The sequence below is a fragment of the Xenopus tropicalis genome, chromosome 5, assembly GCF_000004195.4.
Source record: "Xenopus tropicalis strain Nigerian chromosome 5, UCB_Xtro_10.0, whole genome shotgun sequence".
NCBI classification, from domain to species: domain Eukaryota; kingdom Metazoa; phylum Chordata; class Amphibia; order Anura; family Pipidae; genus Xenopus; species Xenopus tropicalis.
Genome location: NC_030681.2, coordinates 58,766,229 through 58,780,209, shown reverse-complemented (window position 1 = coordinate 58,780,209; position 13,981 = coordinate 58,766,229). Strand labels below are relative to the sequence as shown.

The 13,981-nt window shown below is 39.0% G+C and overlaps 1 protein-coding gene across 7 annotated transcripts in view; it reads left to right on the top strand.

The window, feature by feature from the left end:
- The window catches only part of map7 (microtubule associated protein 7), a 105,500-nt gene that overhangs the window by 73,375 nt on the left and 18,144 nt on the right, over nt 1-13,981 (top strand). For 6 of the 7 annotated variants that reach the window (XM_012963763.3, XM_004914651.4, XM_031902147.1 and 3 more), the window contains exons 11-13: nt 3,947-4,115; nt 6,324-6,516; nt 8,998-9,078. In XM_012963763.3, coding sequence (XP_012819217.1) covers nt 3,947-4,115; nt 6,324-6,516; nt 8,998-9,078 — 443 coding nt within the window. The remainder of the gene's footprint in view (nt 1-3,946; nt 4,116-6,323; nt 6,517-8,997; nt 9,079-13,981) is intronic. The other variant, XM_002936266.5, reaches the window with a different exon arrangement.

The window sequence follows — 13,981 nt, the reverse complement described above, 5'->3', positions numbered from 1 at the left end:
TTATCCGGACATTGACTGGAGTAATGGGGTGGCTAAGTCAGAAAAAGCTAGTAGGTTTGTAAATATGCTAAATGACAACTTTTTATTTCAGGCAGTTCAAGAACCCACTAGGAATGACGCTATTTTGGACCTGGTGATTTCTAATAATAATGAACTTATCTCTAACATTTGTGTGGGTGAGCATTTGGGGAACAGTGATCACAACATGGTCTCCTTTGAGATAATGCTGCAGAGACAGCACTATAAGGGAGTAACTAAAACACTCAATTTTAGACGTGCAGACTTTGCCAGTATAAGGGCATCTCTGCAATGTGTCAACTGGGAAAGGCTTTTCATGGGGTTAGACACAGAAGGAAAATGGAACATCTTTAAAACATTGCTTTGTAGGTATACGCAACAGTATATCCCCCTAGTAAGCAAGGAGAGGCATCGCAAAGCAAAACCTTTATGGCTGAATAAAAGTGTTATTGTCGAGGTTGGTAAGAAAAAACGTGCTTTTAGGGCATTCAAGTTAGCTGGGACAGCAGAAACTTTCATCAGGTACAAGGAAGCAAATAAAGCATGCAAAAAAACTATCAGGCAAGCTAAAATAGAGATGGAAAGGGATATTGCTGCTAGGAGTAAAAAGAATCCAAAATTATTTTTTAATTATGTGAATAGTAAAAAAATGAAGCAAGAAGGGGTGGGAACTTTATTATCACGGGGGGGTACGTTGGTTGATGAAAACGGGGAAAAAGCTGAAATTTTGAACTCTTATTTTTCATCTGTCTATACATCTGAGGAGCCAGATAATGAAGGCTTCCCTTGTAATATGCCCAGTGCTAGTAATTTAGCTACTGACGCATGGGTCACTCGGGAGGAAATTCAAAAGAGACTTGAACATGTAAAGGTAAACAAAGGTCCAGGGCCGGATGGGATTCATCCCAGGGTATTAAATGAGCTGAGCGCTGTGATTGCCAAACCTCTTCACTTAATTTTTCAGGATTCATTGAGGTCTGGCATGGTGCCAAGAGACTGGCGGATTGCTAATGTGGTGCCGTTATTTAAAAAGGGATCCCGTTCTCAGCCTGAAAACTATAGGCCTGTTAGTCTGACATCAGTAGTAGGAAAACTTTTGGAAGGGGTAATAAGGGATAGGGTACTTGAATACATTGCAGTTCACAATACTATTAGTTTGTGCCAGCATGGTTTTATGCGTAACAGATCTTGCCAGACTAATTTAGTTGCCTTTTATGAGGAGGTGAGTAGGAACCTTGATGCTGGAATGGCAGTTGATGTCATCTACTTGGACTTTGCTAAAGCGTTTGATACAGTACCTCACAGAAGGTTAATGATCAAATTAAGGAATATTGGCCTAGAACATAATATTTGTAATTGGATAGAGAACTGGCTGAAGGATAGAGTACAAAGAGTGGTTGTAAATGGAACATTTTCTAATTGGACCAGTGTGGTTAGTGGAGTACCGCAGGGGTCAGTCCTTGGGCCTTTGCTGTTTAACTTGTTTATTAATGACCTGGAGGTGGGCATAGACAGTATTGTTTCTATTTTTGCTGATGACACTAAATTGTGCAAAACTATAAGTTCCATGCAGGATGCTGCTGCTTTGCAGAGCGATTTGACAAAATTAGATAACTGGGCAGCAAACTGGAAAATGAGGTTCAATGTTGATAAGTGCAAAGTTATGCACTTTGGTAGAAATAATATAAACGCAAACTATCTACTGAATGGTAGTGTGTTGGGGGTATCCTTAATGGAGAAGGATCTAGGGGTTTTTGTTGATAACAAGTTGTCTAATTCCAGGCAGTGTCATTCTGTGGCTACTAAAGCAAATAAAGTGCTGTCTTGTATAAAAAAGGGCATTGACTCAAGGGATGAGAACATAATTTTGCCCCTTTATAGGTCCCTGGTAAGGCCTCACCTTGAGTATGCAGTGCAGTTTTGGGCTCCTGTCCTTAAGAAGGATATCAATGAGCTGGAGAGAGTGCAGAGACGTGCAACTAAACTGGTTAAGGGGATGGAAGATTTAAACTATGAGGTTAGACTGTCGAGGTTGGGGTTGTTTTCTCTGGAAAAGAGGCGCTTGCGAGGGGACATGATTACTCTGTACAAGTACATTAGAGGGGATTATAGGCAGTTGGGGGATGTTCTTTTTTCCCATAAAAACAATCAACGCACCAGAGGTCACCCCTTTAGATTAGAGGAACGGAGCTTCCATTTGAAGCAGCGTAGGTGGTTTTTCACGGTGAGGGCAGTGAGGTTATGGAATGCCCTTCCTAGTGATGTGGTAATGGCAGATTCTGTTAATGCCTTTAAGAGGGGCCTGGATGAGTTCTTGATCAATCAGAATATCCAAGGCTATTGTGATACTAATATCTACAGTTAGTACTAGTGGTTGTATTTATAGTTTATGTATGTGAGTGTATAGATTGGTAGGTGTGGGTTAGGTGTGCTGGGTTTACTTGGATGGGTTGAACTTGATGGACACAGGTCTTTTTTCAACCCTATGTAACTATGTAACTATGTAAGAGTGCCTGTCACACCATTCGCTTAGCAGATTCTAAATGTTTTGGGAGAGATTTAGATAGTTACCACCCAGAGATATTGTATTGAAAATGTAAAAAAGTGCTTCCCTAATTGTGGTAGTTTGGAAGAAGGATGGATCTTCTGTGTGTGTGAATTCTGTGTGTGGGCTACCACACATTGAGCCAAACAGCCATACCCATTACATTTTGACTATAATTGAAGATTTCTTGTGGGTGTAAGTGGCTCACTGTGAATTTCACATGAATGCCTCAAGGTATTTGTGGGGCCCCTGCAACATTCCAGAGACTCATGGAAAGAGTTACACCCCCGAGAATATCTTGTATACCTTGATGACATCATTCTTTTTGGAAGTACTCTGGAGGAACACCATGAAAGACTCATTCATGTCATTGACAGGCTTCAGGAAGATGGTCTGAAGTACACTACATGGGACATATTGTTTCTGTCACTGATCCTGCCAAAAAAGAAGCAGTGGTGAATTGGCCACAGTCAAGCAACCTCACAGAGCTTAGGTCATTCTTAGGGTTCTCTGGTTTGTAGAGTGGTATTCCAAGTTGGCACAACCCTTACATGTTTATGAACCCTTACCTCCACTGAAGAGAAGGCTACCAAAATTCCAAGTTAGCCTTTGGGGACAAATGGACTGATACCTGTACTCATGCCTTAGCTGCTTTGACAAAATGTCTTGCAGAAGGCCCGGTGTTGGCCTATGCAGATCCATGATGCAGCTATCATGGCTTGGGAGGAGTACCTCATCAAGTGTACCTTGGAGGATTGCATCCTGTGGCATATATAAGCCATAGTTTGGCTCCAAGATATTAGTGCCAAGAAAGGGTTACGCACACAACAGGATTTTTCTTGCGCACATAGCCGAGAATTAGAGGAAACATTTACTGTGATGACTATAGGGGAAGAATACTCCACAAGAAGTAAAGCTGCTGCTACCTTATAAAATTACCCAAGACCTTACTGTGCCCCACTAACCTATGCTCTAAGGTTGGGGTCTTAATAATAAAGGAGAATGGCAGGATGCCTACAATTGCCTACCCCCCCCCTTACTTGTCATATGGCAGCTGTTCTAAAATAAAAAATATATCAAAATCTGCACTCTTTTTGTCTTGTTACTATTATTAAAACTGTTCTTCAAAAATAGGAAACAAAAATAATGGTAACTTTTTTTTAAAAAAACTAACTAAATCTATTTTCTGGCTTCAGGACAATTCTTTTAATCACATCACAATAACAATGTTTTATTTTGATATTTATCATTGAATTTATTAAAATCTTAAGCATGTTTGCTTTTATAAGTCATAAAAATACTGTTTTCAATTATGTTAATTTCTTAATAAAAATACAACTTTTTTTTTTAAACAAAAAATATCCATATGTCATCTACATTAAGATTCTGCACTCTTACCAGCTCTGCAGTCCTCACCCATAGCTGTAAGGCCTTTTGCTGGAACCACCAACCCAGAGGAAGCAACAAGAATACTTGCTGAAAAGAGGAGACTTGCTCGTGTACAGAGGGAACGTGAGGAAGAAGAAAGGAAGGAAAAAGAGGAGATTGAGAGGTAATATATATTATATGTGTAACCCTTTATTGGCACCCTGTTGCAGTATAGGATCACACTCACACTACAAAGGGTATATACCTGCTGGCATTCAGGAAAACCTGGGAACTATCTGTTCAGGCTGGGAAACACCACAGTACCTCATTCTAATGGGCACTAAAGGATACATTTCCTAATTGGACCAGTGTGGTTAGTGGAGTACCATAGGGTTCAGTCCTTGGTCCTTTGCTTTTTAACTTGTTTATTAATGACCTGGTGGTGGGCATAGAGAGTACTGTATCTATTTTTGCGGATGACACTAAATTGTGCAAAACTATAAGTTCCATGCAGGATGCTGCCACTTTGCAGTGCGATTTGACAAAATTGGAAAACTGGGCAGCAAACTGGAAAATGAGGTTCAATGTTGACAAGTGCAAAGTTATGCACTTTGGTAGAAATAATATAAACGTGAACTATCTACTGAATGGTAGTTTGTTGGGGGTATCCTTAATGGAGAAGGATCTAGGGGTTTTTGTAGACAACAAGTTGTCTAATTCAAGGCAGTGTCATTGGGTGGCTACTAAAGCAAATAAAGTGGTGTCTTGTATAAAAAAGGGCATTGACTCAAGGGATGAGAACATAATTTTGCCTCTTTATAGGTCCCTGGTAAGGCCTCACCTTGAGTATGCAGTGCAGTTTTGGGCTCCAGTCCTTAAGAAGGATATTAATGAACTGGAGAGAGTGCAGAGACGTGCTACTAAACTGGTAAAGGGGATGGAAGATTTAAGCTATGAGGTTAGACTGTCGAGGCTGAGTTTGTTTTCTCTGGAAAAGACGCGCTTGCGAGGGGACATGATTACTCTGTACAAGTACATTAGAGGGGATTATAGGCAGATACGGGTGTTCTTTTTTCCCATAAAAACGATCAACGCACCAGAGATCACCCCTTTAAATTAGAGGAACGGGGCTTCCATTTGAAGCAGCGTAGGTGGTTTTTCACGGTGAGGGCAGTGAGGTTGTGGAATGCCCTTCCTAGTGATGTGGTAATGGCAGATTCTGTTAATGCCTATAAGAGGGGCCTGGATAAGTTTTTTGAACAAGCAGAATATCCAAGGCTATTGTGATACTAATATCTACAGTTAGTATTAGTGGTTCTATATATAGTTTATGTATGTGAGTGTATAGATTGGTAAGTATAGGTTGTGTGTGCTGGGTTTACTTGGATGGGTTGAACTTGACGGATTCTGGTCTTTTTTCAACCCTATGTAACTATGTAACTTTAGGGGATACCTAATGCTAGGTATCACTAAAGGCTTGCAAAAGTGATCATCTTTATACCAAAAGAGTAAAATTCAGTTGAAAAAAATGCTATTTATAATTTTTGCCATAAAAGTATTTGCCCAATGCTTTTACATTACGTATCTGATGCCCTGTGTTCCTCCATGTGGGGGCTGCCATATTTGTGGAGCAGGAGTCCATTAGCATTGGAAGTTATAACTGACAGGTTGAGAAGGGACAGCCAGGTTGGTAAAACAGTCACTTTTAGGAACTTCAAGTAACAATTACTTATAAAAGCAGCCTTATCAGGGACAACAATCAACATGGCCTATAGGCAACTTTTTATATACATTCATATTTTGAAGAGTAGTTTTTTTTAGTGTCAGTATCACTTTAAGGCCCTTGTTCTGCCTTTCAGTCAATCAGATTACTTTCTTCCCTGTAACTGAGCTGGATGATGTCACAGAAAGAGGAAGCCAAAACACAGGAGTTGGTTGCCTCAGAGGAATGCAGGCAGATAGCATGGAACTTGGGAAGCATCCTATTATCCACTTAGCATGCCACATGCACTGGTGATCAAAAGTGGAGCAACCAGTGACAGGATTGTGTTCAATACTGGCTAACCTTAGAGGAACAGTTCAGTGTAAAAATTAAACTGGGTAAAATGGATAGCCTGTACAAAATAAAAAAAATATATATTATTATATTATATTATAAATATAGTTAGTTAGGCATCGGTTCCGTTTCGCTTTGTGAAAAATTAGCAAAATGTGTCTACTGCACAACTTTTATTTTAAGTGCTTGATTTTTTTTTCTTTTTGTGTCACTGCAAATTTTTTGAAGCATCAAATTATCATAGCAGTTTAAATAAAAAAAATTGGGATTGGCAAAATGTGGCATTGAGCAGCAAACCCATGCCTGGTGAAAATGGTCACTACTTGTTTTTAACAGAAAGAAAAGAGAGGAATTTGCTCTTAGCAAAGCTAAAGAAAGGGCTCAGCAAGAGGCAGATTCATTGAAGTGGGAGGCTGAACGAAAAAGGAAAGAAGAAGAAGAGCTCCAGGAAAGAGAAAAGCTGCTGTGCCAACTAGCAGAGGAAAAAGAGCAGAAGGAGAGAGAAGAGTTAGAACACCACCGAAAACAAGTGTGTATCAAGTTTTCACTAGATCTGATTTAATATAAACAAAATCATTTTATCTATCTGAGAGAAATATATTTGCTAATATAAACACGATCAGATTTAAATAATAGTACAGGTATGGGATCCGTTATCCGGAAACCCGTTATCCAGAAAGCTCCGAATTATGGAAAGCCTGTCTCCATTTTAATCAAATAATTCAGATTTTCTTTTTCTCTGTAAAATTAAAACAGTTCTTTGTATTTGATCCCAACTAAGATATAATTAATCCTTACTGGATGCAATATAATCCTATTGGGTTTAATTAATGTTTTATTGATTTTTTAATAGACTTATGGTATGAAGATCCAAATTACGGAAAGACTCCATATCCGGAATACTCTTGGTCCTGAGCATTCTGGAAAACGGGTCCTATACCTGTACTTCCAAAGGCTTATGGCATCTGTCATATAAACAAATATATAGATCAGCCAATTCAAATATAATAAAAACATGATTTTATTGAGACATGCCTAAAATACCCACAACCCATAAAAACATTTGTGGAGGTAAAGGGGACCCTCTGTTAAATAACAATTTGTGGTTAACACTTAACACAAAAGATACATATGGTTTAATGCATTCAAAAGTCCAGCGTATATATGAAAAATATCCAAGCAATTATGTTCAGGCTGCATACTGGTAAAGCAAAAACCTTTTTTGTCTAACAGCTAGCTGATCCCAGAGGAAAGCAAAAACTCTTTTGAAGCCTCTCCAATTTGCCTCAGAGGTGGAAAAAATCCTTCCTGACTCAAAGATTCCTGGCATTCAGACAAGTCTCTTGATCAACTTTGTACAAAGAGCTATTTTCAGTAGCTTTACATTTTCTCACCACAGTGAAATTGACAAATGTTCTATTCAGAACATTTATCAGTTGGTGAAAGAGTTCACCATTGTAGAATTATTCTTCTAAAAATCCTATAGGAATAAAAAGAGAGTGGTGCATTTTACTGTAGTGAACTTTAATTTCACACTTAGGGGTGTGTTTACTAAGACTGGAGAAAAATATCACAGTGCTGTTGCCCGTAGCAACTAATTAGATCTTTGTTTTTGATCAGCCTAAGTCTTATTCACACTGTGCAACAAATGTAGGAGCATTAGAGGGGAGAAGGCTATAACTTCTAGACAATGCACCTAAGCCAAATGGAGACATTTCACAAAATGTTTCAAAAATAGTTAAATCTAAGTCAGACCCTGATTGTGACAAGGAGTGGATACAGTGTTTAACCTGGGTATATTAATATTGGAGGGAAATTGTATAAAAACTGGAGAAACTGGAAAGATTTAATTGAATCATGAACAAAGGATTTAACTGTTGTGAGGTTACTAAGTGACTTCAACCTTATATTTGTCCCAGACAGCCAGTAGATGGAACACTACCCATGGTCGTATTTTCATTAAGGTTAGGAGAGGCTTAGCTTTCCCAAACCTGCCTGGCACCTAAATAAAATAAATCCTTACTGACCAGCTTGTACTTTAAACAGCATGGTGGTAGAAAGCTCTTCCCATTTATGCAAGGTTTCATACTGTTGTATTCAGCTGCACTCTGATTGGACCTTTCTGCTTGAAGCTTCTCCAATCAGAGAGCAGATCTCTTTACACACAGTACATTCTACCAATCAAACAGTAGCAGGGCTGAAGAGATTTCAGAGACTGAAGGCTCTTAGAAGTGAAGATATAAGAAAAATCTGTAAGATTTAATCTGCTCTGCTCACTAACTAAAGCCTTGCTGCAGAATTTGTCCCCTCTCCCACAGGTACTATATAGGTTTTGGAGGATGTCATCTTTAGTAAGTGGGGAAACCTGTGTCTAGGGTGAGCTTTCCAAGGTATTTCAATCCTATTCAAGGCCAAAATATGACGTTTTGGAGTTGTCTGAAATCATCTAAATGTGAGTTGCTGCATAATTTGTCTTAAATTGTAACCATGGGAAAGTAAAGGGGCCTCAGGGATATACCATTTACCTATAGCGCTCAGTTGAGCCGCTTGGTTGTAGAGAGAGATAACATGGGAACTCCCAGACCTCCGCAAAGCTGTTTGCAAAATACATTTCGGTGCCCCGGTTCATTTGCTTGTGCCAAATTTTGTTTTATTGAAAGTGATAACTGCAGTATTACACATTAAGAAAGTTTATCTGATTGTGGTTATTATCAGACTATTGCAGTATGCCTGTTTAACAAAATTTAACTTATTTTGGCTTCTACACAGATGATATAAGCTATGTGTGGCTGAAAGGCTGCACATGCAACTGCAATTTTTCAGATGCTGTTAAGTATGTACCTGAAAAAAAACATTTATTTTCATGTAATGTTTTTTTTATCTATTTTCCTTTTATAAGGAATAAAGTTATCAATTGTGTATTATTTACCAATAATCTTTCATCTTTTATTTGTTTAAAAAAATAAATTGTGCTTATGAAGTAACCACTTTTTTGGATCTCCTCTTATAGAAAGAAGAGGCAGAGCGTATTAGAATGGAACGTGAAAAACATTTTCAAAAGGAGGAGCAGGAACGTTCAGAAAGGAAAAAGGTACGTTGAAATTACATCTGAAAACTTGCTTCCTTCCTTTCGCTCAGATTGTGGATTTTATTTTGTTTGTAATTTTTAAATTAGGGTCACAGTATTCGGGCAGTATTAGGGCAGTATTTCACCATGATATATTTGCTGGATATGGTCTTAATAAGTTATATAAAGGGGAATATTTGCTCAAATAGGTTGGATAGAGGCATGAAATATTTGCTGGGTCACTGTGGTTATGCTTCATTTAAGACAACTTGGATATTTTTAGGCTGCTCTGTTCAAGGAAGTGACCCATTCTCATTTATTTTTACATTTTAATTCATTTTCAATAATTGAAAAAGCAAACAAGCTAGCTCTCCTGATATATACTTATTTTCCTTAATAATGTTTTGGTTTTTTTTACTATAAAGGTAGGCTTAACAGGCCAATGTAGTATGGTTTCCAGCCAATTCCTTCCATGCCTATGTAACTCTTTCTTGGCACACTCACTTCTTTGGGCTGTATACTTGGTTAAACAGGAGATTTGGTTCCCTTTGCAATAGTGAAAAATACAGGGAACTGGGATTTTAGCGCAGTGCCTCCACGTAGTGGACACTGAGGAGCACAACTCAAGGGGTTTCTACTAGGAAAAATAATTAGCACAAACATTGCAGTAAGGATAACTTTATGTAACCGTTAAAATAGTATAAAGACAACTTTATGGATAATTGATTATCCTTTCCAGAGGAACCCTTGCAGTCTGTCCACTCTTGGCACAGCCCTTTAGGTGCCCAGTTCCAACTTGGATCCAGATAGACCACGACCCTTTTATTCAGTTCAGTCCCTTCCCCAAGAGCTCTTAAGTCCCCCCAGGTAGCATTACCTGCAGCAGAGTAACTTCCCCTTTGGAAAGGTGGCTGCAGGCAAGCAAGCAATACCTGTCCTCACCAGGGGCACACATGGAGATTACACAGAGAACTTGGTAATCACAAGCATATAACTTTATATAACTGTTGAAATAGTATAAACACAACATTATGGATAATTGATTATCCTTCCCTGAGGAACCCCCCAGTCTGTAACCGGGCTGGATGATGTCACAGACAGAGAAACAGGGAAAAGAGTTCGCTGATCCCCTACACCTAAATCATTTGCGGCCCCTTGAAAGCAATTTTAGGGCAAATACTGTATGGTCTCAAAAAAGAGATTCCCTAATTAATATTATCTACTAATTTTAGCTTCTAGTAATGCCCAACTCACACACCTTTCGGATTATGGATATGAAAAGATTGATAATTAGTGTAAAACAGTGACAAACCTCCAGTGGGAAAAGCCCACTAATCATCCAAGATCAATAGTGTCTTATGGCAATGTAGCTTTAATTCTCTGGAGTCTCCTTTAAAGTGTAAATAGTTTTTTTGAACTCACAATGGGCACCACTCTGGCATACAAAGAGTAAGTGTCACCACAAACCCTATGTTTTTTTACAGGATTAAAACAAAGAGTAAAATGGAATGTCTTTAAATACTGACCAAAAATAAAGACTCAACGGTGCAGAAGTGACGTCACAAGCAGCGTGTGTGTGACGTTGGTTCACCCAAAACCTGCATCCCCCTACCCTCCTCACCATTAAAAAAAAAAAAAATAAGCACCTGATGACAGCCCCCCCAAAAACATATGTTGCCCTAGGCTCTGGCCCTCTGGTGCCTTAATATAAATATGCCCCTGCATGTCAAGGTAAGTCTGGCTCACCCCTGCATTGGTGTCGCAGGGCATGATCCTTTCACACCATTAGCTTTTTTTTAGGACAAAAGCATTGGTTTCACAGGCTTAATTTTTTCCCCTGATTGCAGTTTTTAGGGCTGTGACACACAGAGAGATTAGTAGCGCTGGGACAAATCTCGGTTGTCGCGGGCAACTGATGTCCCCACAATGCCATCCCACCAGCTAGAATGTGAATCGCCGGTGGGATGGCATACACGCCGCGATATGAAGTTGCTGAAGTTTTCTCTGATGGTGCCGCGTATGCCATCCCACTGCCGATTTACATTCTAGCCGGTGGGATGGAATTGCGGGGAGATTAGCCTCCCCGCGTGTCACGGCCCTTAGGGGGAAAACACACAGAGCTACTTTGTAGCAGCTACTTGTCATGGCTAACTTAATGCCAGAAAATACCCTGCCATAGATAATACTGAGAGCTGCCTCGGCAGGGCCGCTGCTGGCCAAATGGGTGCCCTAAGCAGAAATTTACTTTTGTGCCCCCTCCCCCAAATATTACGGAAGTAAAAATAAAATAATTAAAAAAAACACCTACTATAGGGGCCCCACACACAGTGCCCCCATAGACAATGCCCCCATAGTAAGTGACCCGAATAGCCCCCATTGTAAGTGCCCCCAATTGCCCCCATAGATTGATTGAACTATCCGGGACAGCGGGGATGCGTTATAAAAACCGTCGGGACAGTGTTGGGCGGTATGTTATAATATATAAAAATGTTTTTTTTTTTGGAGCAGCTGGGATGGTGCCCCCCTGGGAGTTGGTGCCCTATGCAGACTGAGTACTCTGCTTATAGGGAGCGGCAGCCCTGTGCCTCGGCTAAAAAACACAGAGACGATTATCAGTAAATGATCAGCACTGTTTATTTTAGTAGCCATGAAAAGTAGCTGCTACTAGTAGCTCGATGTGTCTTCACCCTTAAAGGAGAAAGAAACACCAACACCCATTTTTAAAGGCATAAAACAACCATTTAAGATACAAGTGTGGGCTTGCTGCTACCACAAAGATCATTGATCATTTTTCCTGCAGAAATACGCATAAAGCACCCCAAAGCAAAGTAAAATATATACATACAATAGAAGTGCAACTGATCTGACACAATTAACTACAAGTCTACAAAAGAGAGGGGAAATGAATTGATGCACATGCCCTCTTCCCCTGTTTCATTTGTAATTAAGCATCTGTACAAATGCACATATATTTGTGTATATGCCAAAAATCTTACATACCCATTTTGTGTATTTTGGTGTTGCAAAAACATTTCCTTCCACATTTTTAAATCCTCTGTCCCTTTTACAAAGGGTATATCCATCTAAATTATAAACCTACAACATGTTGTATTCCACAAGGTCTCAGCAATTCCATTTATATAATAATTTTCTATACATGCAATCAACACTGTCTCTTTCATTATACTGTAAGCTCTGTGTATTAACAAGCGTACTATTTTGGTCCATTAATTACATTATTCATTGGAGAGGTATACCTGTATAGACTCATTTGTAACTATCTCCTTAAGGCAGTGTTCCCCAACCAGTGGCTCGTGAGCAACATGTTGCTCACCAACCCCTTGGATGTTACTTCCAGTGGCCTCAAAGCAGGTGCTCATTTTTGAATTTCTGGTATGGAGGCAAGTTTTGGCTGCATAAAAAACAAGTATAATGCCTAACAGAGCCTTCTGTAGGCTGCCAGTCCAGATAGGGGCTATTAAGTAGCCAATTAAAGCTCTTCTTTCTATTCCTAGGAACATTTTTTCATGCTTGTGTTGCTTCCCAACACTTTTTCCATTTAAATGTGGCTCATGTGTGTAAAAGGTTGGGGATCCCTGCCTTAAGGAATCTCCTTAGCAACTATATTATATGCCCCCTCACCCCTCCTATGTTTTCCCACTCCAATCCCAGGTTCCTATCTACACATAGGTCTCTATAATATTCTAAATCTCTCACCACCCTATTGCCTAGCACTCCTACAGCGTATTTGTCAACCTTTTTCTTAAAACAGTGAAGCCCCTTCTGTTATGGTGCAGTTTCTAATTTTGCACGTGGCACGGGTAATATCTCAGTATCTCAGAAAAAATGGCATTTGAATACCTTTCCTTTAGCTTAGGCCTTAAAGGGGTTGTTCACTTTTGAGTTAACTTTTAGTATGATGTAGAGAGTAATATTCTAAAACAATCTGCGATTGGTCTTCGTTTATTATTATTTTTTTTGTTTAGCAGCTCTTCAGGTTGGAAATAATTAAAAAGCTATAGAAAATAAATAATGAAGACAAACTGCACAGGTGCTTAGAATTGGCATCCCCTTTAAGGTCACCCATATGCCATTACTATTGTCAATATTTCCAGTATCTGCTAAGGCAGATAAGCCCAGCTTATTATTCCACATGCTGAACCCTGGAAATAGGAAACAATCAGATTTTGCTAATAACTGAATACCCTAAAGCACAGTCTGTCTTAGGCCTAGCTCTGGTTTACTCCCTGCTATTTTTTTCTGTTGAACTTAATGGACAAGTGGCTTTTTTCAACCTCGTTTAGTAGTTTTGTTCGTTCTGGGGATGGAGATAACAAACTATCTGTCCTAGCTCAGTCTTGCAGAGTAAGCTAGGGACACCTCCAAAAATTGTTGATCAATCGCATTGTTGCATTTTGCTCTGCTAAATCTGGAACTAGAGATTTTAGATATTTTATTTACTTCTACCACAGAGGTAAGCAACTTGAAACTATCAGTCTTTATACAACTCATTTTCCAAGTTACAATTCCCAAAGTAAAGTAAAAATTTTAATTAACTGTTAAAGTTCTTTTAGTCAAAAAGAAAAATATAGTTATATGCTTTGTATTAGAGTTGTTTTCTATAGACCCTAGAGGATAACACGGCACTAAATAATTTAATATAACTGCACTCCTTGCTGACCTAGAATACACAATTAAACTGACTTCTTTTTTGAACTCCACCTACAAATCATAAAAAGCAGTTGTTTGTTACTGAAGTTTACTCTTAGTAAGATGTGTAACAAACTGTTTGGAGGGGTATGTACAGTTAGTAAACAGTAAGCAGCTTAAAAAATATATAGTGAACTGTTTATGTTGTCACACAAGAACCTCAGATTCCACTCAGAATCTGTCATTAGTATAGTTGTACGATTGTTATAATTAAAGC